Source organism: Bacillus rossius (assembly GCF_032445375.1).
Source record: "Bacillus rossius redtenbacheri isolate Brsri chromosome 4 unlocalized genomic scaffold, Brsri_v3 Brsri_v3_scf4_2, whole genome shotgun sequence".
Taxonomy (NCBI): domain Eukaryota; kingdom Metazoa; phylum Arthropoda; class Insecta; order Phasmatodea; family Bacillidae; genus Bacillus; species Bacillus rossius.
In genome coordinates, this window is record NW_026962011.1 from 20,206,119 (window position 1) to 20,232,971 (window position 26,853).

The 26,853-nt window shown below is 35.4% G+C and overlaps 1 protein-coding gene across 1 annotated transcript in view; it reads left to right on the forward strand.

Annotated features, from left to right (window-relative positions):
* The window catches only part of LOC134542327 (hemicentin-1-like), a 369,603-nt gene that overhangs the window by 137,511 nt on the left and 205,239 nt on the right, over positions 1–26,853 (forward strand). The window contains exon 2 of the mRNA XM_063386475.1: positions 2,892–2,977. Coding sequence (XP_063242545.1) covers positions 2,896–2,977 — 82 coding nt within the window. The 5' untranslated portion in view covers positions 2,892–2,895. The remainder of the gene's footprint in view (positions 1–2,891; positions 2,978–26,853) is intronic.

Genomic DNA, 26,853 nt, shown 5'->3' on the forward strand with positions numbered 1-26,853 from the left:
TTTTATTTTTAAATTTCACTTGAATAGTCTACGCAGACAAGATGTAATAAATCTTACAAAACATGAAACCAAATGGGCTATATATATATATATATATATATATATATATATATATATATATATATATTGCCTGCAGGAATTCTTGAATGAATACACTACACTTCGGCTTTAGCTTATCCTTTAAAAGGATATGTACGATCGCCTCGTGTATGAATTACGAGAATATGTAAACAATAATATAATCTGATCGACTTGATTGAATTCACTGGTGTTTGCTTTATCGGCTAGATAATTTCATTATGGAGACATGAATGTACGAAAAAAAATTCAATAGAGCGTATAGTTATAAAAATGTAAATAAACAAAAATAAAAAGTACTGTAAAATTATTAAAATTACACAAGGAAAAAAAACCTCTGCGATAACCAAACCTTAGAACGAATTATATTTCAATAATTTGGTTTTAAAACTGCATAACATAAGTTTTAAATAAGTTTAAATGGACTCAAAATTGTGCAATATTTTTCGTTCTAAAATTTTGTTATTAAAAATATTTGTGATTGAATTTAAAGTAATTTGTGATTTTAGTAACTTTAAAACATTTTTTTTTCTTTTTTTTTGTTTCAAGCCCTTATTTTATGAAAAAAATTTTGAAATTTTTTTAACTATACACTGCATTGACTATTTCTGACAGTTTAGGTCTTCATAACTAAAACATGTAGCTGATAAAACGAACCCTATCGAATTCTTTCAAGTAGTTGAGATTCTATTATTGCTTTTATATTCTCGTCATTCAGGCACTATGCGACCTTCACTATCATCTTAAAACGGAACGTAGTAGATATCTGCAGCAGTTTCCTCAATTTAACATATTTTCTACTAAAAAAAATTATTAAATAATCATTCTGATCAGTAACATGTACAGGGATTTAAAGGTGATATCACTCAACTAAAAAAAAAAAAACACAAATTAAATCGTACCGATGCACACCGGAAATGCGTGTGTTAAGCAAACCGTCTTTGCTTAATTCATTTAAAAATGTTGTAATGGCATAGTAACATAGAAAATATAAATTTAATAATAATATATACGTAATATGCTGAGTGTAAGTAGAATAGTGTGGTCGGTCGGATCTCACGGTTTAGGTGTAGTGCTACGAGGTCAAACACCATCTTGCACCTGCCATCTTTAATTTTGTAAGCTTGGTTTTTAACCTTCGACTTGAAGGTTCAAAATAGATGATGTAAGTTTCCCGCAGGTTCAACTTACTAATAATGAGCTGTTCCTATGTGCTTGATTTCACCATGTAATAATGCAATTCTAAATGCCAAGTTAAAAAAATATATATCTAGTAGAGCATGGAGCACGTAGGTATCCAGATGATCTTGTATGCACCTGCCTTGCAGTGGTGGGAGAGTTGTCTCCTGCGTCTCATTTATCCGGCAGCAGCTTCTGGCGGAAGCTGTTGAAAGTCTCGTCGAGCGGGAGAGAGAATGAGAGAGTGAGAGGGTGTGTGTGTGTGTGTGCGAGAAACGTGAGGTTATGAGTGAGAGTGAGAGAGAGAGAGAAGGGCGCAGACAGCGCCAGTCACGCTCCTCACATTCAGGTGTCGCAGAACATCCGGCTTCCCAGCTGGTTCCGGGATGAAACGACTGCGAAGAGTTGTCAAAAAGGCAAAGTGTGCTGTCGACTTCACGCGCGGATAAAAATGCACCGCGCCTTTAAAAAGAAATTCCGCAGATTCTCTACCCTTACCACCCCTGCTGAAAATACTTTATTCCCAAACAAAAATTTATCATGTATTTCTGGAACTTATTTTTGTTTTACATGTTCGTTTTAATTGTTTTACTGATTTGCTGCGCTTTTGAAAAACTTTTGTATCCCGATATAATATTCGGGAATATTTAAAATGATCTTGAATTAGCTATAAAAACTAAATCATAGGCTCGCTTACTAGGACATAGTATTAGCTTCTGGGTTATCACGTACGTGAGCCCGAATTTTGGATATCTTCAGGGGCGGATTAACAACTAAAGGCCCATTGTTCTGGTACACTTATTTAGGCCTACTTATTTAGTTGAAACAAAATAATTTTTGAAGTTTTTTTTTGCGAATGTATGTTTAACTCAGTGTGCAGTTATAACAAACTGTTGATCAATAAGTTGTGTGTGTGTGTGTGGTGATTCAAAACTGCAAAATATTTTAGTGATTGTGCTTATAATTTAACTTATCCGACTAAAAAAATACGGAGCAAGTAAACAATACATTTTTAATTACCTGAAAACCTAAGGAAAAAAAATTAACACAATTTTGTGTATTTTAGAATTTTTATCCTGGATTGTGTTACCTTTTTTTAAACATAAATAATATGGCCTTGTTAAAACTGTAAGGTATTTAGTGTCCCTGGTGTCAAATAGACCTTATGCCCTTTTCCTCTATCATCACCAAGAGTTAGAGACCGGAAAAATTCGCGATTTCAATGACCTGTAGGATATACTGCATGATACTCTATGCACGCGGGAAAATTACATTTGCTCATTGGCTACTGACTCGTGACACCTGTTAACTCGGACGCTAGTGATTCTATACTTCTTTTGTTATAGGTTTTTCATTAGCCGAGTATCATTCAGATAAACTGTGGCCCAATCACTGATGCAGCAAAAGGGCAAACGTTTTTTTTTGGATTCTAGACTTATCACGAGATGGATCCGCGAATTTTTCCGGTCTCTACCAAGAGTGCATGAATGCCAAGTGAGTGTATGACCCATTTCACACGCAGTGACAGTGAACGACTTGCAGTAGTTGCCTGGCGGTGCGTGAGTTGTGTGGGAGGTCACCGGTGCGCGTATGCGAGTACTGAATCGTCTCCCGTGTGCCGCTGTGTGTTGCAGAAGAATGCTAAAGCCTCCGCGCTGGCTGCTGGACGTAGCTCAGCTATACCTCGTCCTCGTGCTGGCTGGGGAACCGTCAACTACAGGTAACCTCACAAAATAAAAACAAACAAAAATTTGCTTGCTGATCATTGTGTACACGCGTTAGAAGTAGTACTTCTGTGGCTTTAACTTAAAAGTTATCATGAAACATAAAACACGGGTACTATGCCTGAACGACTTGAATCAATCATACTTCCTACAAAAAAAAATACCTTAACCTTATTGATCTTATTCAACATTTCAGATTATTTAATAGTAAAAATTTCAACACGAAATTCTTTCATTTGACATGGCGTCGAATAAATGTAAAACTTAATTTCTTAAGTCTCTACAGCATTGTGAATGCTGCGTTATATTTGCTTAGCTCTCGGTATATGACATTTGATAGGAGTAGTTTCGTGAATGGAACGGAAGTAGCATGGAACGGAAATGTGTAACCACGGTGCTGCCATCTGTGGCGGATGGTGTGAACCAAAGTTCGCAAGGCAAAGGAGAACTTTAAAGAATTACATTTTTAACGAGATTTATAACAAGATGGAAAGTATTTTTTTTATAAAATTCCTTGTAGAAAATCAGGCCCAAAGCTGGAGTTTATTATTTTTTTCAAGACTTTTTCGCTTTTTCTAGAGCAGTTTCATTGGTTCGCGTGACTTTTTACACTAACAGTATTTGCGGTTACAATCCATTTATTGCTTTTAAATGATAAAACATTTTGTGCTTCCACGACATTAATTTTTTTATAGATATGGGCTACTGAAGTCTGGAAGTAAAATCTCGCTTAAATTTAAGAAATATCTTCTCAATCGGCTTATAACCACTTGCAATATACACTTAAATGAATTAAATCATAGCCAAATTAATTTTTTTTTATATATATTTAGTGATTTTGACACATTTCTAACGCTTAAAATATTATTATTTAGAAGCATAACTAAGAAAACTTACAAAATATAAATAACAATAATCCGACTTTAGCATACTCTACCATGTTTGTACACAGGCATTGCTTTATGTACCGTATGTTTGCCTAAACGTTACGTCTTTTGTGTGATAATGTTTACAATGATTAAAAGGTAAATGTAAAAATATCTGCGTCTAGAGTCTAGGAGTTTTTATAATTTCCCCCCCCCCCCCCACCAAATCAAAAGAATAACCAGTGTAAAAAAATTTTATGTTAAAAACTTTTTGTGAAATCAAAATACATAATATGTTAATCTAAACGGGTGAAAGTGTTTATCGGATGTTTCATAACTTACAATGAAATAAATTGTGAGCTTATCAGTAGCCGAGTAGGATTAATCGACACATCGTTGTTTTACGTTTGAGAAGGTCTGAAAGCCTCCGCGCTTTGCGACGAGCGCTGCCTGTACGCGTGGACACTGGGAAAGCAGCGCATTTGAATTCATTCCGACAGTTCTCCCTGTCACATTTCTCGTTATTAAGCCCTGATTTACGTAATATCTTTTCTTCCTCGTCCCTGCGAAACTCTGCTTGCCGAAGAAGCGGCTGGAGCGGCTGGGGAGGGGAAGGGGGGTGGGGAGAAGGATCGAAGTGAATGGCTGAGATGTCGATTGGGGACCCGAAAGAGCCCAAAGGGGTTGGGGGTGTGTTTAAGGGGCGCGGGGTGGCGGGAGCCCAGGGTTGTTGGCAGGTGATGTCAAGTGTTAGGGGAAGAAGGGGTGTGGGGTCCTATTTGGAAACGAGAGTGCGCAAACTTTTCCTTCTCTCTCTCTCTCTCTCTCTCTCTCCATCTCCTTATCACGATCCCTTACTTCTCTCCCTTTTCGTCCGAAGAAAATTGATTCAGCTAAAAAAAATAAAATAAAAAAATAAAAGGAGGCGTCGAAAGAAAATGCTCGCGAATAAAGAAGACGGACATTTGTTATGTGGGAAATAAATGGATTTCCCGTCTGCTGGGAAACTGCCAAAGTGGCGTTGATTCAACTTTGCCGCGGAAGAGAGATTTCCTTCTGTGGCAGTCGAGTTGGAAAGTTTCCCTAAATACTTGTTGACGTTCGTACTTTCGAAAACAAATAAAAAAAAAAAAAGGTTCAGTGTCAGGTTGCTTGAATGAGTTTAATAACATGCCAACTTTCGGTTCAGGTGTTACATCCCAACTCTAAATTAATGAGATGAATGAATAAATCATATAATATATTTGTCAAGGACCAAGTTTGACATATTACCACTTTATTTTCCGTCTAATCTACACCACCTCATTTATATCCTTAATTCAATAGTATTTTCTCTTCCTCCACGATAAGCCTGCTGTATCTAAAGATACAATAAAACTGTCAAAACAGAACAACATAATAGAAATAAGTTAATTTTTATCGAAACTTCATATTCTAAAATCACATTTTCATTAATTTTAGTGTAGAAATAGTGCATAAATGACAATTTAATATAAGTGAAAACCAGTTTGGGTATGACATCCCAAAATAAAAGTATACCAAGCGAACATTCTTAATAAAATATGTGTAGTTTATATATTTTTCACCTGTGTTATTTCTTAAATGTAAGCAATAAAAGACAGACAAGAAAGTTTGTAAAACTATCCCAAAATATTCCCAATAAATTTGTCACTTTATATTACAACTAAAGTCATGAAATAGTTTTAAACTGTTCTTTACTTGTGGTGAGGTAATGCGCTAGAAACATTACCCTCTTGGCTACATTCATATACATAGTTTAAAGCCTTATAAGTATCGTAGATATATTCTCATGTGCACTTGTTAATGTAAAACTGTAAACAAAAGTGTGTTTGTAGATTTGTTCGAGCATCACGCCAAAACAACAAGACCGATTTTTATCAAACTTTTAGTATTTGAAATCTTATGGTTAGACTGAAAAAAACTAGTATATATTTTATCTCACTACGATGACAGAGCTGGAGATATATAACAATTAAATTAAATTTTTTCACAACCAAACGCGCTCCGATTTCAAGTTCGTTCATGGGGGTCAGTTCTGAGTGGCCCTTGCACTTTACGCCATGCAGGAGGAGCTGTTATATACGGTAAAAAATTAAAATATAAAAAAAAATCCTTAAAAGTTCGTTCAGTTTCCGTTTGTTTGTTTCTAGTACAAATCTGCAGTTTTTCTCCGATCTCGATGAAATTTTGCACACTTGATCTTAGAATCACGAGGAAGGTCACTGTGCAGGTCATATTTCGAGGAAACCACCCCTAATAAGAAGAATTTAAATATTCTTAATGAAATTTTGCCATTTCATTGTTGATGCTTTCTACGTGCCCATGGCAACGTCTTTCGCAACGACAGTGGCGCACCCACGAGGAGGGGAGTGTAAATGAGTAGCGCGAGTGTGTTCCACCTGTAGACTGCCGTAGTGAAGTAAGTACTCCAGCTAGTTAGTACATAAAACCGTAAGGTATGTTTTATAACAGTACCTTTGTGGGAATATCGGGAATTACAGGATGCCCATAAATGTATATCCCAATTTAAATGGTATATTTTAAAAGTTTTATTTAATTTATTCTCAAAAAATCAAACATCAAATATAAAAGTAAATTAACGAAGTTTTTTTTACAAATTACCAATATGTGCACCTTTAGTTATACGGCACACATCCAACCTAAAGTCCAACTCTTCCCACACTATGGTTAACACGTCCGGAGTAACGGAAGCAATAGCCTCTTCAATTCTGTGTCTCAACTCTGGCAAATCATTAAGTAGGGGCGGAACATAGACGGGATTTTATATAAATCTCCAAAGTAAAGTAAATTGCATGGCGTTACGCCAGGTGAACGTGGGAGCCAGCGATAACAAGAACTCTGTTACCTCGAATTGGCCATACCATCGGCAGATGACTTTTGCCTCATGGGGTATCACTAAACGAAACGCACGTTTGATCTGAAATTACATATTCACTCTTAGAAAAATGCAGTACAATAAATTCTTTACGCTCAGGAGTGTTCAATTTTTGCGTAGGTGGTACTGCAAGCGAGAAAACAACAAAGCAGTACTCGCGCATGCGCTTATGAAAAACTGAGTTATTCTTCAATTGTGAAATTGAACAAATACTCTACTATTTAAATATTGTACCCGTATTATTTTTATTGGAACAACTGTATAACTGAGCACAGCCAGTCGAAAGCAGAGGTGAAACTGCCCCGAATGGGGGCGAGCGAGTCATGACCGCCTGTGACGTATGCAGCCCTCTGTACGCGCGCGCCAGGCGCGTTGCGTGCCTCCAGGTCTCGCGTACATCAAAGCGACAGCGACCACTGACGTCTGGGGGGATAGGCATCGTGTAGCTCTCCTGTATTCTATGGCAACTGTACTTTTTTTTTGTTTGTTTAAATATTCATTTTCCAACGTCACGCATGTTCGTGAGCACCACGTGTTTCGTGAGCTCTGGCACGCGTTGAGATATTTAGCGTTTTTTGTTCTCCCCTAACACAGACACGTTAGCATTACTAAACGGTATGTGTGGAACGTCATAGTAAAACATTTTCCCGTCCAAGAATTCACGTCTAAATGTAGAGTAGCGTGTAAACCTTGGTGTTAGAAAGACTTTGACGATGTACACTGCAGCTTGATTTACAAGTGCCGCTTCATTTATCAGTTATATGTCTTAGGATAGGAAAATCCTGCAAATAAATGTATATTTTTTTTAACCTGTTAAATATAAAATAAATTTCTTAACATCGAAATTATTGTTTTGAAATGATGATTATTTTGCATCAAAATCATCCTTATTAATGTTTAGGCTTCGCCTAAGTGTGGCGATGGTCGTGGATTCAATCCCAACAGCCCAGCATGACTTTTACTTATGAGCACTTAGTTGGTACCCAAGTGGTTCGAAGCCCACTGTGATTCTGGGTGAACCGTAGTTTTATAGGCCTCATGCACAACCGTGCGACAAAAAACATTAGGCCGGTGTCATACTTTGCGTCTGCCAGTTTCTATTCGATGATTTCTTCCAGAAAAGATTTTTACATGCTCCATTTGATAAAGTTACTTAGTTAGTTCTTGAGTGACCTGCATTGCGCACTCTTAAGGAAAAAAACGCTCGAAAAACTATTTAGTAAAAACAAATACCTGCAGAAGTTTTAGAAGCAGCGGCAGAAACTCCTTGTGTGACACCAGCCCTATGTCAAGTTAACTAAAAAAAATGGGTGCGTGTAGTAATGTTTGCGTGTTAGGAGCAATACTTAATTCGCATAATAAAAAACCAACTTAAATGTTGCGTGCATATGATTAACATAAATAAAATTATAAAATGATTTTATATTATAAATTTTGTTGGTAATGTATAAAACAAACATATTATAATTTTTTAATAAACGCTCAGCATTCAATATAAATATAAATGTGTATAAAATTAATTTCTTTATTTGATAAAATAATAAATAATTTTTTTAATTAATTATTAAAATCAATAAATACGCTGAATGTTTATTATAATTTATTGATTTTAATTAATTATTAAATAACGTAATAACTAAAATTGAAAATAAATTTTACATACAGAAACCTCTCCAACGCTCCCATGGAAACGGCCAGGAGAGTAACAAACCTTCCACAGACACTCTCTGCCACAATGGAAGCTTTAAAGCAGCCTGAAATCGTTACACTTATATAAGTACACTTGAAACACTTTATAAACACAATTTATTTTACTAATATCCACAATAAATACATTTGTTTTAATCATATGGAATATTGTTCAAATAAGTCACTAAAGCACATATCGAATTTTTATTTGCATGTTATATTTTTTGTATGTAGTTTTTTATTTCACCGTGTGAAAATTTCGTTGTATGGAGCGCGCATTGTAAAAATTCACTGTCGTCGGTTTTTTCTTAACACGCCTAAAGAAGTATAAATTTTAAAAAATATATTTGTTAATTATTATTTATTTTGTAAAAAAATAATTGCATAACATTTAAACATATTTTACTTTTGACGTGACGTCTAATAAATCGATGAACGCCGGCTGCACGCACGAAAAAGTGTCCCGTAACGCACATTGTCCCACTACGGATGTCCCACTACGGATTTGTCCTGTTATGCTTTTTGTACGCATGCGTGGCATCTCTCTTCCACTCGATTGAAACAACCATCGATTTGACTTTTCAATCATATTTTCGTCGTTTGAAACATTAATATTATGTAATTTAACGATCGTCCACCGATTTTCAGCCTACCACTATAAGAAATAAACATGGCGGACTACATACGTTTTTAAAACTTCCACAACACAAAACAAAATTTTTATAAAAATATAAATAACATCTGAAACATTTGTTTTCAATATGGCCTCGTTTCCGTGCGGTTAGCATCGCTGAATACCTATCCAAAGGTTGACGGATCGAATCCCGGCCGCTGCAATACTTTCAATTTTTGTACTTGTAAAAATAAATACGGCGCGCGCGACACTACAAAAGTAATAAATATATTTGAATTAATGAATGCAAATAAAAGTAAATTTATCAATTAAATTGTAGATTTCGTTTCACTCCTTCTTTGTATCCATACAAAATAGAGATAATTCAATAAAAATGATTCAATTTTATTCATAAAAGTATGCAGAGGTAGATTTTATCATACAATAGATAGAAAAAATTAAACAAAAAATTCTTCCTCAAAGAATATAATATTTTTAATGCCTAAATAGTTTAGTTGCAAAAACCTATTACTGCTCAGTCTCAGGCCGAATATGATACTTCATTTTCTTCTGGAACAATCATTTCATCAATGTTTTGTTATGACGTCACGTTAAACTATCGCCCGTAAACCGACTTTACAGACAACCAATTTTTTTTAGTTAGTTATTTTATATTTAAATATCATCCATTATCAGGGGAACCTAAATTGGCTGGCTATACCTTGGCACTCACTATTATTAAATCACATTTTCATTGACATATAATTCATGTGTTACATTAGGGATGGGCCAAAAAATCCTTAAACCCTTTAAAATAGTTAAGATTCGAATGATTTGATGTTAGAGGAAAAAATATGAAGAAAAATATTAAAGGAAATAAAGTAAATTAAACACTGATAACAGCTGAAGTTTACTAGGTAAAATTATTTCTTCATACCTATGCTGTTAAAATCTTCAAAATATTGTTCATTTAACATGTAATTTTATAAATAAAACTATAATATGAATTGATTCTGGAAACTTTGTTTGTGAAACAACAATTTTCAACACCATAGTCATTTTTTATTTATCGTACATTATTTTTATTTTAAACCTTGACACCTAGATTCGGATTTTAGGGGTGTATTCGAGTTGATCTCTGGAATTTGAATTCGAGATTTGGATTGCAGAAAATTGGAATTCGACCAATCACTAGTGTAAACTGTAAAAAATAAGTAGTGTCAATAAACTATTTTTATTAATATTATGTTTATTCAGTATTTACTATTGAGTATTTAAAAAATAAAGAATATTACATTTTGAATAAAGGATAGCAGGCTTACGTGGCCATTTTCTGAAGCAGCTTGGCTTGAAGAGCCACTGATTGGCCCCAAGCCGACCAATCAACCAGAAAAAAAAGAAGACTCGGATCGGCCCATCGCTGCAGCCAATCAGGAAACACTCCCATCTCAAGGCGAGAGTATGTAAAGGCAGGATAATTTCTATTAATCTCAATAGGTAATTTTTACCCTGAAGATGGTGACCGAGACGTCGGTGAAATCTTCGTTTTCGACACGGCTAGAACCCAACAGCACAACCACTAAAAAAAACTTAAATTGCTTGTTTGTATTTAAATTTGATGTCAGAACCTTGAAATAGGAGCATATACCATTTGAATTACAGGAATAAAATTCGCAGTTTGGGTCTACACAGTAGAATTTTTTTTTTTCGTGCAAAAGTCGGGACAAAATCATAAAATAGTGTTTCGTATAGATATGTAATTTAATTATCTATCCTAGGCAAAACCAAAGCACTGCGTGACAAACACGCACAGACATCCCTCACGGGCTCAAAAACTGTTGACGCATTGCGGGTCTCGTAGTTATTGGCTGACTTAAATCCTAAAAAGTGTATTGTCACACAGGAAAGTTCGACCGACTACCGCTGTACCCTACCGGGCGAATAGTTTCGCCGACACACAAATAGATTACCTTGTTCAGCGAACGCACCACACGTTCATATATATCTCTCTACCTCTGTTAGACCGCGAGTAGTGTCCGCTCTCTCTCTCTCTCTCTCTCTCTCTCTCTCTCTCTCTCTCTCTCTCTCTCTCTCTCTCTCTCTCTGACACGACACTGACGTCAGCCCCTGACCGCGCGTACACGCGTGCCATGCCACGAAGGAGGGGGGGGGGGGGTGGCTGACGCGAGGCCCGTTGTTAACTTCCCTACCGCGCGCGCCGCGCCAACAGTCGTTATCGTCCCCCCTTACCCCTCCAGGGCCACTTACTCCGACAAGGAACCTTCTCGGAGGTCGTAGCTGCTGTGCTCGTTGCCGGCCCGGGGTAATTATGCCCGCCGCTAACGGCCGACCGCCACGCGCCGACCTGGCACGGTCTCTCGGTGAGGTATCCCCGGTGCGAGTCATCTCACCAGGGCCGGTGTTACACGACACAATAATAGTATGCTACACCTGCACACTAACCGTGCTCCTAGTGTGTGATATCACACGTCCCGGGTCTTGGTGTCTTACCCTTGTTGCCCAAAACTCCGCGCGTGCGCAGAGCTCACTTCTTACAGCTGGCGGACCCGCGTCTGGCGCCATAAAAACTTTATAGTCATGTTTCTGACCAGCGGGGGACGTGCCGAGCGTGTTGGTGTGCCGAATGACATTTCGTGGTAGCGATAATACATTTTGTACACTTTAATGTTCACGGAAAGAAATAATCTGATCTTAAATACTACTTGCGAAAATTAAAAATGTGGTTTTATTTTTGTGCGATGGTGCTGCTATCTTTAGTATTTTTTTGGCGTAACAATTGTATCGATGGTCGCTAGTGCGTCAAGACATCAGAAGAACCTTCTCGGGCATTGGCATAGATGTCAGCGCAGGTTCTTTTACTAGTTATCGCATTATAAGAAGTCGTTGAAACCAGTTTCTAGCCTCACGCACAGCACCGTTTATCATATCTGTTGCCGATTTGTTTCCTTATTGGGATTCAGTTTGGACACGTTAGCTTACGGTTGTATCCAAAAATGGCAGTGCTTATTCGCTATGTTAACCGAACGTCTTGGGATACTGCCCTAGGTAGCCTTACCCCAAATGCTTCAATGAGCGGGAAACTTCATAAAAAAATACTTTCAAAGGCACGGCTTTTTACGTCATGTTAATTCTATTTTATTTTTTGATATGATTTTATTAAATTTTCACTTCTACGGCGTGTGGCGTCCACTCACCCTCAGTTTTATTGGAAATGGTTTTAAGGGCGCCGTCTAGTCAGGGGTGTATGTGTGTTAGTGAGGCGGGACGATAAGCGCGACGCTCACTGGTGCTCTGGCGCTCAGTCTTCTTGTCGTTCATAGGACAACTGTGAAATTTTGAGCGGTGACCGTAACATTATATGGCGGAGAAATTAAGATAAAGGTGTAATGCAAGTCCCTTAAGTGCTTTCAAGAATCTCTACCGGTTATTTTATGCCTATAAATTACCCCGAAAACACACTTTTTAGCCATCTTAACTCTTCTAAAAATACAGTTTAAAAACTTAATCCGAAATCAAAAGTATTTTTTGGCCCTCGGCGAATTCTTAAATGGTTTTTTTTTTTTTTGTAAACAGACCCCACTCGGATAGCTTGAGTAGTTTTGAAATCGCGTTGTTTTTCCAGAAGCTCTGCGCACCGTGTGTGCGCCCGGGTAGGCAGGGGCCTTAAAGTGGAACCGTTATGCGCAGAGGCCTGAGGGGACGGGACCTCCAAGGGCATAGCTAGCGGGATCCTAACTACTTGGGTGACTACTTGTTGCTCCTTCGTCTGAGCCGTGTCCAGGCAGCTGGGATGGAACCCACGACATTCAACACATGGACGCACAGCCTTAGCGATGACTTACCATTTTTTTATAAAGATCCATTTTTATCTTACTAACCTATACTCTTACATATATCTGTAGTTCAGTAGTTAAGATTTAAATAGTGGTGCCTACTTTGAAAGATTGAATCGTGCAGATGTAAAATGTTCAAGAAGAATTGTTAGCTGAAGACTCCACGCGTAAACGCGCGTGTAATATTTGCAGTTAATATCGTGATAGATAGTGCATTAAGGTTTCAAGAAGCATAAAAATGAGTAATTTGTTTAAACGGGCAATCAATAGATAATGTTCTACTGATTCGTTGAATTTCCATTATCATTACTTAATTTTGAACAAAGACATTAGATTTGAGTATACTAATTCAGTATTCCAAACTTAAAACTTTGGTTCATAAGTATTGCTTGATAAAAACAGTAGTCTAAAATACTTAATTTGGTCAGAGAATATTCCTGGAATGACTTTTTTTTCCCTTAATACCATTATTCTCATTCTTGTTTATAGATTTCAACATTTCTACAAACGAAGTAATCTTTTAAACGATATAGATTATAAAAGTAACATATATTTTATATGAAGCCTAATTAACTTGAAATAATCAACTCGAATAGGTGTTATTTAGTACTTTTAAAATCCTTAATTGCCAATTTATATTTCAAAATTAAAATAATTTTAAAACACAAAATCGGGGATACACGACTGTTGAAATAACTATAAAAAAATTATTTTCTCAGGTTTCTAGGATTTATGGAAAAACAATTTTTTACAGATTTACAAACAAAATCCTAAAAGTAAAGAGTATTTAAGACAAAAGCCACATAAAAAAGTTTAATCGAAAACTATAACACGATTACGTGTTATAGCTATGCTCAACCTAAGAATTTAAAGTTTCCTAAAACAATCATAAAATTTACAAAACCCTTTTGTAAATAACTACTCATAGACATTATTTGTATATTAAAAATTATGGGAAAAAACAAGCATAATAATTAAGGAAACTAACTTATCAAGGAAAACTTAAATCCAATAGTGCACAAACTAGGAATATGGCATATAGTCAGAATCTGCCGGAGTGATTTCGGAAAACCATGGGAAACCGAAATCGGGTTTGGCCGAAAATGGATTCTTACCCGGGTCTTCTGGGATGCGAGCACGGTGTCTTAACCATAGCTCTAACCTAATACGCGTTGGGGGTTCATCACGCGTGTTCTCCAATGAGGCATGGAGGTAGGTTAACACCACAGCTGGTCTGTATCCAAAGCCTACCAGGCACCTGAGTGTGCCTCGCCCCTCGACCCCCTTACCTAAATGAGACCCTGCAGACAAATTATCTGGCCGGTAACGTCCAGTTCCGTTACGCCTGAAGCTAGATGTCCCAGCCAGAGTGACTGACCCGTCTCTTTTATTTTCTTCTGCCAATGTCGAAGCTGCATTTCAAGGATGAGCGAATATTAAATTTAAAACTGCTTTCCACGATATTATGCAAATTTTTGTTTTCTGATTTAAGAAATTCGTGCATCAGTGAACGTTTTGTCACAGATAAGAAAGTTCAAGGAAATGACAAAACTCTGTTTATAACAATAAAAATTCGCTGTTGGCAAGGTTGTTGGGGGGAGGGGGCGTGGCTTTGCGCTCCTTGCACACGAGGGTATCGCCTGAAATCCCTTTCAGTGGATTAAACTGGGAAACACCCAGTGTGTTCCGTCGTCAGCAATTCCGAGAAATTGCCAAGTCTCTTTGCTCTTCAGCTCCCAAGTGCAACAAAGCCGGCAAGCGGTCCCAATGCCACAACGGCGGTCTACATGTGCCATTCGCCGAAATGGCTATAGGTATGGAGGGGAGGGGTGGTGGCGAGAAAGTTTCAATTACCGGCTCCGCGGGACCCCGACACTTTCTAACCCCCCCCCCCCCTCCCTCTTCCCACTACCACGGGGTTCGCGGTTTCGGTCGGGGGTCCGATCCCTGGACCGCTGCCACGCTCTTCTTGTGTCCCGTGCGGGCTACGGCCAGGTGACAGTCGCGCGGGACAGTCGCGGGCTGAACGGCCGGCCCTCGGAGGCTAGCGGCTCGGCCTGCTGTCCCCGCTGCAGGCCACCGTCTGTTGCGAGGGGACGCGACTGTACGCTCGGGTTCAAACCTCGCCAACAAAACTTCCTCCCGAGAAATAACTGAGTGGATAAACTTGTTCACGATTGTGGTCGGTGGATTTTATTTGCAGAGAATAATACTAAACTAAAGTGAGACTACTTAAATTATAAAATAATAAAATTATAATTAATAAAATGAGTTTCTGGTTTTGTGACACATTAAAATCTAAATAAACGTATGTTCGCAAATGGATCTACATACATTTGAAATTTTTTTTTTGAAATTATATTTCATTAGGCGCGTTATGTAGAAATGATGAGAGTGAATTTTTGCGATACGTGTATTTATGATTTTTACGATGTATGAACATAAACCCATGTATGGTCATATTCATAATAAAAAAAATAGCGGACTTACCAAAATTATTGGCGTGCCAATTGAAACTTATGATAGTGAAACAACCCTGGAATATATTTGGTATACTAAAATAGTCTTAGTAAAAAGTAATCTTAAGTTTTATAAACTTAATGATACTGATATTACAACAAATATAATACATATTCTCCTTATATTATTCTCTCAGACTTCATAGTACAGTGGTTATAGTGCGTGGTTTCAATGTTTAAATTTAAATTCATGGTTCAAAACCCACGAGTGTATTTTTTTATTAATTTTTTTAAATTACAAATTACAGGATTATATAATCTGTGCTTTCAGAAAATATGTATAAATACATTAAATTGTTTATCGTATTGCTATAATATTATTAAATACATATATCATTCCATTGGTTTGATTATTTCATACTAAGCAGGCCTATATTATCTATTATTAATTAAATTAATATTAAATTAATTACCTTAGAAAATTAATTTCCATGAATTTGCATAGGTAATAAAAAATTAAACTTAATAATAGTACAAACAACCTTTAACAATTAATAATTTATAGTCATCTAACGTGTGCGGAAACTATAAAATGTGAACTTCTTAATAAATTTTAACAAGATGGGCAGTATTTTAATAAAATTCCTTGTCAAAAATGAAGTCCAAGCCAGGTTTTAGTATTTTTAAAGTCATTTAGTTTTTCTCGGAACCGTTAAAACCTCAACTAACAGTCTGATTGGCCACATGTACCACAGTAATTGGTTCAACTGACGAGTCTTGTAGAGCACGCTGATTGGTAGATCACATAGTATGCGTTTAAGGTTTTATTAAAAACAGTTAACCTTCATTTCGCAAACATAAATATTTTAAAATTACAAGCTTTCACAGAATAAAGTAGTACTTACGCCTACGCTAGTTAAATATATTAAATTGCAACGTGTTAAGGTAAAAATGGTTTGACTTACTGATCATTACAACGCTTGGAGTAGCCCTAAAATATTCTGTATAACCTTTCTGTAAATGCCGACTGATAAATAAGCCTATTTTAATAAACAGCAGATTGTAAAAAGTGGTTGAAAGCTCGGAAAGCTGTAACTCAATACCTTAACATAAAAGAAACTTAGTTCAATACTTCAAGAATTAATACTAAAATGAAAAATCAAAACAAAATCAATATGACGGCTTTTTTTCTTGAAAGATTTAGGGCAAACCAACAGCTCTTTGAAAAGCCGCCACAAGAGTGCAATTTCCTTGAAGTGCTCGAACTGAGTGATCTTCAACGAGAAAAGCATTTTTTTAAGGAACGGGAGTTCTAAGCACATAACGCCCACATAACTGTTTATCGCTGCAACATTGTTTCCATTGATAAATAAAGACCTGCAAATACGCAGACTGGTTTATCTATTCAAGGACTGTTCAACTTGAAACATCAACGAACATGTGTGCAAAGTACAGCATATCCATAAAAGAATATCCCAGTTATCAAATTTAATAGTAGCCTATACACTGTAATGGTTGTAGAGTGTTGTTTAAAGCTCACAATTAATGAGTAGGTAACTCAAAACAGTTTTAGATTAGCGCATGCGCGAATACTTATTTGTTGTTTTCTCGCTTGCAGCGCCACCTATGTTCAAAGAATGGCTCTTTTACCAATTAGTTGAGGGTAAACCTGTAAACATGGAGCCCATCCCTATTGTAACCTTGTACGAGATTGGTTGAACGTCAAAGTCCCTGACCGTTTGATTTGTCGTAATGGTCTAGAGGACAGAACTCTTTTTCGCTGGCCTCCACGTTCACCTGACATAACGCCATGCGATTTTTTTTCTTTGTTTTTTTTATAAAAGATTGTGCCTACGTTCCGCCGCTACATAAATATTTACCAAAGTTGAAACAGAACTGAAGAGGCTATTGTTTCCATTACTACGGATTTGTTAACCAAAGTGTGGGAAGAGTTTGTGGCGGAACCTCTTCACAGGCCCCACTTCGCTGCGCCACTTTATTTATGTATTGTTACACCTGAACACTCCTTAGGTGCCCCACGTTGATGGAGACAGTTTTCTGTAGTGATTTTACTACTCCTGTACTTCTACTCAACTCAGGAAATATTTCAGAATATAATATGTAATATATGTATATAGCTCTATGTATGTGTATAGCTCTATAGCTAAGCAGTTGAGGTGACAATACAACTATGTGTTTGTACTTTATTAAATTGGCTGTTTATGCTGGGCACCACTCCTACATATATATTTACCTTGTTGTCAAAGAAAAAAAAACAAGTGAAACAAAATACATAAGATAAATTAATACCTACTTCGGATCCAATGTTCAGGTAAAGTGAAAAACAAGGAGAATTAGGATTTATGAACATACACAATATTAAATAATAACAAAATAAATTACGATTAACAGATAGTCTTTAATAAAATAAATGTATATTTGACTTTATGGTTTGGCAAGTGGTATATAATTATGTCTTTACAACAAATAGGAAATACGTTGCACACATGAGTCTCCAACGAAAGTTCATTAGTTCAGTTTATTATGTCCGTTGTTCTCACTCTTAGATCGAAGAAAATAGATAAAATATAGTTTATTATTATAAACGTTTGATTTAGGAAAAAAGTACCTCGGCTTAGTTCAGTATGTTGGGTAGGTAGAACAATATGAGATTCAAGTCTTGTTTTACCTCTGGGTAGGAACTGTGACGTGTATATAGAATATTATTTGAATTATAATGTTTGTCTTTGGATGGCTTTACTTAGTTTTTAAAATAATAAGTGTTTTTATTCGTATACAACAGGATATTATGACATTTGGTTCAGGAAACGGTCTTTTACGACGGAGAATATGAGTCAGTTCTTACTCACGTCATGATTCACTCCTAATTACACATCTGTGCGGATGTGCCCTGTATTAATAACATATATTTATTTATACGGCGATTTAAACATCCTTACACATGGATGATCTAATTTAGCTTCGAGGATTGCCAGATATATACGGGATTGAAACCCGGGCGATTTCAACAACGCCGCCACAATTACATAACTTTTTCTTAACAAAGTTCTAAAACTGTTAACTTTTGTAACTCGGCCTCCCATTGGCCGGAGCAAAAACACCGTTAACGGAAATTTACACTTCAAAACAAATACCGACTTCCAACAAAACATCTGAAAATATCAAAATGTCACAAATTTAAAATGTCAAATTTCAACCATGAATATACTGTTATATAAAATACGTGGGAAAAGTTTCTTTTGCCGTTAACGTCAATTGTGTCCTAGAGGAGTCTTGCCAATTGTTGCTCAATTGTCAGCTCGGGCTACGTCATAGAGTGTAGCACACGTAGATACGTCCAAATACAAATACAGAGCATTTAACACGGGAAAAATAATTAAATAACAATAAATAAAATAAAATGTTATTAAAATAATAACAATTCACTTTCTGTGCGTGGAATAGTCATGTAACAGCACAAGTTGGACTTTAGATTGGATGTGTGCCGTATAACTAAAGGTGCACATATATCACAGTTGTGAAACCAACAAGTTAGTTTACCTTCAATTTGATGTATGGTTTGTTGTAAATGGTATAAATTAAACTGTTAAAATATACCATTGAAACTCTAGCATTCTTTTATGGACTCTCTGTATTTGCGAACACAGTGGTTTGGATTAATTTGTAACTGGAAACAAATATTAGTTAAGGTAATTAAATGTAACATATTGGGAACCACTTTGGTGTGAAAAATTAAAACTATTTACTGTCTTGCTTTGGGATATACATCGATGCATGCCTGTGATTAATAGTGCGTTGCTTCTGTGTTTGCTGACAGGCAATTATGTTTCAAATCCTCTGGCCTCTGACGCACAAATATATTCCCATTTTGCCAGTTCATCCCTGAAGTTTCGTTCTCGACTCCGCTGGAAGTTGAATAACTGGTACTGACAGCTTATAAACGACAGAAAAATAATTATTTCCTTTTATACCCACTTTCAGTTGTCGGGTAGATTTTATTTTAAAGCAATCTATTTTTCGTAATAAAAAAATAAAAGTGAGCTGTTACTTCAGAAAGGCAGATAAAAAAACAAATATAAAAAACGTTTTTTTTTAATTTGGCTATATTTGAAGGAAAGGTTAATAATTTAAATTAAATAAAATTCTTGTTTAATATATTTCATCCACTGCGCTCCCCTTCACCGACAGGAATTTATATTTATTACAGAAACGTTCCTAAAAAAATCCCTTTCGGCAGAGCCTACAGGCATAGGTAGATTTCAGACTACATATTTGTTATGGAATTATTTTTGAAACTTTTAGGAAATTCTGTGAAAATTTTAATAACTTTATGCACATAAAATATTTATGTTCTCCAATATTACAAAATGAGCGATTAAACATTTTCTCATCTTCCATTCCGCGAAAATATTATGATTGTTTTGAACTCAAAACATCCAGCATTGAATATCTTGGAACGAATTACATACTATGCCAACTAAGGTAAATTATTCAATTTTTTTTGGCATTAAAAATTATTTTTCATCCCTTGCACAAATAACGTGATTGTGTAAAAATTTGTTTTACACCAATGTTTAAGATAATAATAGATGGTTAAAAATAAATTAGAACGGATTTGATACCTACTAAAAAAATTATATATTTTTTTAATATCAACCCATGTTTTTACGGTAATAATTAATTTCATCAAAAATGGTTTCAGCCAATGTTTTAGAAAAAGTTTAGGAATCATACAATAAATTTTAACTTATTTGATAGTAGACTTTCAAATATGGTTATTTCCACCCCTTGTAATAATTTTTGGTCAGATAAAAATTTATTTTAACAAAGTTTTAGACAATATTTAAAAAAAATTAAATTAATTTTATAGCATACATGCTAGTGAGCTTTTATTTATTTTAGCTCAAGATTACAAAATACAGTCAACATAAACAAATGCTCTTCCCAGTGTTACGAAGATTACTTATACATTTATTTGTGTTTTGTGCAAGTCTGCACCTAAAAATTAAGCTCACTTTCGACGAGATGCAGTACCAAATAATATTTCTTATAATAATCCACAAGACCAAAGAGAAGAGCAGGTCACTGAAAAATAGCCGATCGAAAAAATATTCTTCAAAAGTAGGTTTTTTTGGCTGCAACCTTCTTAAAGGGTCCGCCTATCTATGCGTTTATCTGTGTTAGTACGATTCATTTCATGGCGGAGAAATGAAGGTAAAGATGAGATGCAAGCTTCTTGAAGTACTTTGAAGAAGATATACCGGATGTTTCATGCCTAAAAATAAATATCTACTCTGAAAACACGTGATTTAGAAATTTTCACTCTCCTTATAATACGGTTTAAAAACTAAATACGGAAACAGAATTACTCATCCGCCCTCGGCATATTCTTAAATTTTTTTTTTCTTCAACGGACACGAACTGAAATATCTTGAATTTTCAAATCGCGTGGGTTTTTCCGAATTTCAGCCCACCGAGTGTACCCGGGCAGGCGGGGCCTTACGTGACTCCATGTCGACTTGTAGCCACAAGCTGGTGACGAGATGAACGGCATGCTCATGTTGTGCATTTTTAAAGTTTCGAGCCCATCATGAACTTTCGAAAACATGTCCCATGGTAGATGCAGCTCTGCCACATCATCGAGGTCATTAAATTTCTTAGCACGTTGTATGTTCCATTTTTGATGCAGCAATTATAAATATATATAAAAATTTTGAGCTGTCGTGGCTTTCGACGTTGAGCCTCGTCCAAGTGTTATAACGTTACCGAACGTTTTGCTCTGCATTGCAAAAGGCATCTTTGGTGTCGAGAAGTCAATTCAGTCCACCATCTTGACGAATTCAGCTCGCGGGCGCAGGAGCCTGTTTAAATTCGTTGCAGGGTGCGCTCGCATTTCGTTGCATGCTAAAATTTCACCCTCAACGCACCTAATTATGTCTTACATCAAACAAATCCCGATGTGCAAGACACGAACGCGGTTTATTGGCGCGTTCCGACTCTAGGGGGCGGTAAATAGTAAGTTTCCCCTGGCGCAGTTTGGTTAGTGGGAGGGTTGACGACAGGTAAAATGCTTTTGGTGTTGGGGGGGGGGGGGGTTATACCAGGCGGAGGAACACGGAAAACGGCGCCACCGTCGGGCGAGGGGATTGCCTAATGTAGCGGGATGGTGCACTAAATTTCCACTCACTCGGTTTCCTGTGTCAGCTGTGATTATATATATATATATTCTTTCACTAGTGACTATTTGTATCCAAATAAATATAGTTTAAAAAACTAACGAAACATGCTTTTAAAGATTATCAAACTAAAAAGTAAAAAATAATTTTAAAATTAATTTTATGACAATAGTATATAAGCAATACTAGTATAAATGAGAAAAAAGCTTGAGGCGCTTTGTGCCATATTTTTTGTATATTAAGCGCCCCATGCTTTTTTCTCATTTATACTAGTATTGCTTATATACTATTGTCATAAATTAAATTTTAAAATTATTTTTTACTTTTTAGTTTGATAATCTTTAAAAGCATGTTTCTTTAGTTTTTTAAACTATATTTATTTTTTACTTTTTAGTTTGATATTCTTTAAAAGCATGTTTTTTTATTTTTTTAAACTATATTTATGTATAATTATCATAGGGAAATGAGTTACTGACACTACCTATTACCATCTGAGATAACTATTTGGAGTTGCAACGTCACAAAGAAATGGTAAAGTCTCTCCGAATCATTTACAGTTAGATGTATGGATATAATCTTAGAATTTACCGGAAAAAAATTTTTTTTTCGGCGTGGCCTGGAGTAGAACCCACGATCGCTGAATCCGAAAGTTAACGTCACAGAAGTCGCGCGCCTTAGACCGCTCGGCTAACGAGCGTAATAAAATTGGTGGGACATTTTACAATCATGAGACACTCACTCTTAGTCGAAAGAGTTACAGACTGACAGACAATCATTTACAGTTAGATGTATGGATATAATCTTAGAATTTACCGGAAAAAAAAAAAAAAAAACATTTTTTTTTTTCGGCGTGGTTAAGCAAGCTGAAAGGCTAGCACAGAGGAAGGAACAATTGAAACTGGTAAAAGTATGTGCTTTGCAAGAAAAGAAAACTTAGTCGAAAGAGTTACAGACGGACAGACAAACATACAGGTGAAGCTAATATAAAGCATGTAAAAAGGAGGAAGCATTTCGTTATAATACAACTCATTAAATACAGAAGATGTTTTATTTAAGCCAGTACAAATTTTCTTTAAAATTACAGAAAATAAACAGAATAAAAAGCATGGAAAAAATATTACTGAGATATTTTGATCGAAATTTTAAAAAAAGGTTTGATAATGATACTAATTAAAATGACCTGAAACAAATGAGAGATTTTACCATCTAGCGAATCAGGACTACGCAAATTACTAAGTATTCTTAGACATCTGAGACAGTGAAGAAGTGTGTATTTCCTTATTATTTGTGATACTTTTGATGCAATTTACTCATATTTAAATAATAAAAATCCTATTATGAAAGTATTAATATAAAATTTATTTTCTATCAGTTAGCAGATAAATTGTTTGCATAAATACAAAACATGTAATTAAATGCAGCTTCCCTCCATTGTTTTTAATTACCCACATAATTTTACATTATTATATATAGCAAACAAACACTTATTTTCCACTTCTGCAGAAGCATATATATATATATATATACACACACACATACACAAAAACTTGTCTCGTAAAGTTGTCCTAAACCGTTGCATTCAAACAATCAATATGCTTTTATTCCTAACAAACTCTTGATTGTCTTTTAATAATTCAATCCTCAGTATTTTATTTACTTACAAACGCTTCGTTTTAAAATTTATTATCTTTGATATTTATGGAAAAGGTTTTTGCGAAAAAAAAAAGAAAAAAATTTCAAAAGGATATTTTGGATTTTAATAATAATAATCCTTTATGATTCCGTATAATGGCATTGCTATACTGAAATCACATCGTTACGTGAAAATGTTGATATTTACGAGTTGCATGTTTGTTTTATTGTTTGATATGCACCAAGTATAAAACGGTATGTGATGTTTGTGCGAATGCCAATAGCGCTAAAATGTAATTGTGCTTGCTGTGAAGGAAAGATAATTTGGCCTATTTGTTGTATTTCTCATTGTTTATTTTTGAAGTTATATTTTATGTGCTTTGAGGGTGGTATTTTAGTAGCCAACGGAAATACAATGAAATGTGAACTTGCCATGGATGGAAGTTTAACACGATGAAGTCTAAAGAGCATGCGCATTCCTACTACAACCACTAGCCAAAGTCCTCTAGATATCCGACTGCGTGTGGTGGCATTCAACCTGTATATATTCGCTTACGTGAACATCGGGGGGAAGTACCCAGCGTATCCGTGTAGCAAAATAGTTTTTTGTGAGGGCAAATTCATCGTGAAATAATTTCATAAACTTTATTATTCACAAAAATAATAATTTTAAAAATTATTTATAACGCTGAAACTACAACATTAATAACAATAATTACTATTTACCTCAATATGACTTCGTGTCTATGTAACTTAATGGTTTAAGAGCATAGTTTTCTTGAACTTAAATAACTTCGGTTCAAATTCAACCTGATTAATGTTTTTGTTTTTATTATAAGTACTTATTTCTTTTAAAAAATATTACTTAAAATAAAACTAACGACCCGCCCTTACTTCGCACGAATGTGAATAACTGGTAAAGTAATAGAAATTAAAAATATCAAGCTATCATAAGTGTCCAGTGTTTTCAAATATTAAATATCTACTTGCCATATATAAGAATTTCTTGGAAAACAATTTTGAAGGCATTTTTTTCTCATGATACAACACAAATAGATTTTTTTTTTAGAAGCAACACCCGATTTGACAACATAAAGCTGCCCATGTGAAACGCACTCAACGCTCAAATATATTCCTTTTTACGACCTACAATTCTTCAGTATATTGATTTGATTTATCAGTATGTGCAAGTAGCACCCCAAAAGCGTCTTTTTACGACTTTATCACAAAAATAGAGATTTCTCTACTATATTTACGTATTATAGAAACAAATCTTTATGAAGAAATTCTCTAAAAGTTAGTTAAAACTTTATCAAAATCCATTATGTAGTTTAGAAGAAGTAAGCGAACACAGAAACAGACGCAGATAGCGACTTTGTTTTATACAATCTACAGACGAGATATTATAACGTGTTAATTTTTTAACTTATTGTTACAGTAACTTTAATAAATAGTTCACTCTATTTGTTTGGTTATTTTAGACTAGGTAGATATAATATTTATTTTTTTACTTGTTATAAAAATAAATATTTTATACACAATGAAATATATTTATTGGGAAATAATTATATATTATTCAAATATACAATTTTATTACGAACTTAATGAAATTTTTCCTAATTGACCTTTAAAACAAAAGGAATGTCATTCTCTTCCTAAGATTTCGAGGAACCACCCCATTCCACGTTTAAACCTCTTAAAGCAAAATTTTGTTACTTCTTGGTGAAAGTTTTCACAAATGACGTAAAGAATAAGAGGAATATTGCTGTCTTTTTCTGATTAGGAAAAAAAGTACGATCACTGTCTACAAGAGATTACACATAAACCAACCTATTCCCAATTTTGAACCCCATAAAGTAGAATTTTGATATCTGGATGATATCTGGATGATATTTGCCCAAAAGATGAATAAAGTAAAATGAAAATTACTGTCTACATCTGTTTAGAAAAAAATTTTGAAGATAAAATGAAATTTTATAACCACCCCATCCCCTTTCCCAACCCCTTATAGCTGAATTTTTGAAATTCTTGATGAAATTCTGCACATTTGACCAAAATTAGTGTTTAAAACTTATTTTGAAAAAAAAAATCACTGACTTCTTGAGATTTTTTTTAAAAAAGTAAGCGGTTATCTCAGTACTTTCCAAAAATGTGTAACATCTAACCTCGGTAACGAACCAATTAGTGTGTTCTCATGTTGCAAATACACTTATAATGAAAACTCGGACACGAAATTTAACGTAGAATACGTAAAACTAATACCGAGAGTGATACATATACGAACATTGTATTTTAAACTAAACTAGTAGACGCGTATCACACGTAATTTCCGCACTTACAGCTAGAATTCGCTGCCGGAACACCTATGCCGACTATCAAATAATTCGATTTGCATAGCGGAATTTTAAACTATATAATAAAACGGCAACGATAACTGGAAAAAAAATACTTGAAAAAATACTTTAATTCGTTTTGGACTTCGTTTTCAACAAGAAATTTTAATAAAATATTGCTCATCTTGTTAAAAATTCACCAAACAGTTAATTTTATATAACGTTTTACTTTGGCGTTTAGAACTTCAGTTCGCGGCATCCGCCACAGATGGCAGCACCGTAGTCACATATTTCCGTTCCATTCACGAAATTACTCCCGCAAAATGCCGTATACCGAGAGATAAGATGTAACACATTAAAAATGTAAATACACTGCCTCGAAACCTGCTGTCACAGTACAATTCGCGCCATCCATCAACGCAACTTTTTTTTTTAACTATATGCACGTCACGACGTGAATCCCTTGCCGTAATATCCTGGGGCTTTGAAAGAACAAGTGGGTTGAGACTCTTACTCTTGGTAGTTTCACGATCTTCTTCGACCGCTGCGCTTCACTCGTCGCTACCGTCTGTGTGTCCACGCAAGGCTAACTCAGACCGAGCACTTGGAATTCTATCGCGTTACGTCCGAACTTGGCCGGAGTAGGGCTTTTTGACTTCCTTCTAACGTGCACGCCTTCTCCACGCCAGGTCTGACCAAAGTGTGTCTCTCTCTCTCTCTCTCTGTCGCTTCGCGGGACTACTTTCCGGTGCCTCTTTCGCTGCTAACGTTCTTCCGTCCAAGAGGGTATTTCTAGGCGGCACTTCGTAAACATTCCCACGTATCGCTCTCAATTCCATTTCTATGCACTTTAAATACAAAATTAAATAAATAAAATAAACATATTCAGCTCTAGAATATAATATTTCAAATACTCTCTCGTGGACACAATGGTTAAATTCTTAAAACAGATTCGTCTACCAGTAAATGTATTATATTACGTTAAATTAGGTGTACAAAGCCATACACCATATTTTACACATACAATATTGAGAAAACTTTTCTTGCATCTAGAAAGTGAAAATAATGGATAATGGTAGGTTTTTTTTTTTGTTTTTAGGTCAGATTAGGGCTGATTTGTTGTTTTCTTTATGGAATGCCCTTGAAGTTTTCAGGTATATGCTGAAGTACACTAGAATACTATGCGAATCACTGAACATGTTATTTTACACCAGAAACCGGCCGAGTGCTATGCGACATAAATTGAGTTCTGGAAGAGGATATTTGAAGAAAATTAAGAAAGCTTCCAGTTGTGATTTAATTTGTGGAAGTG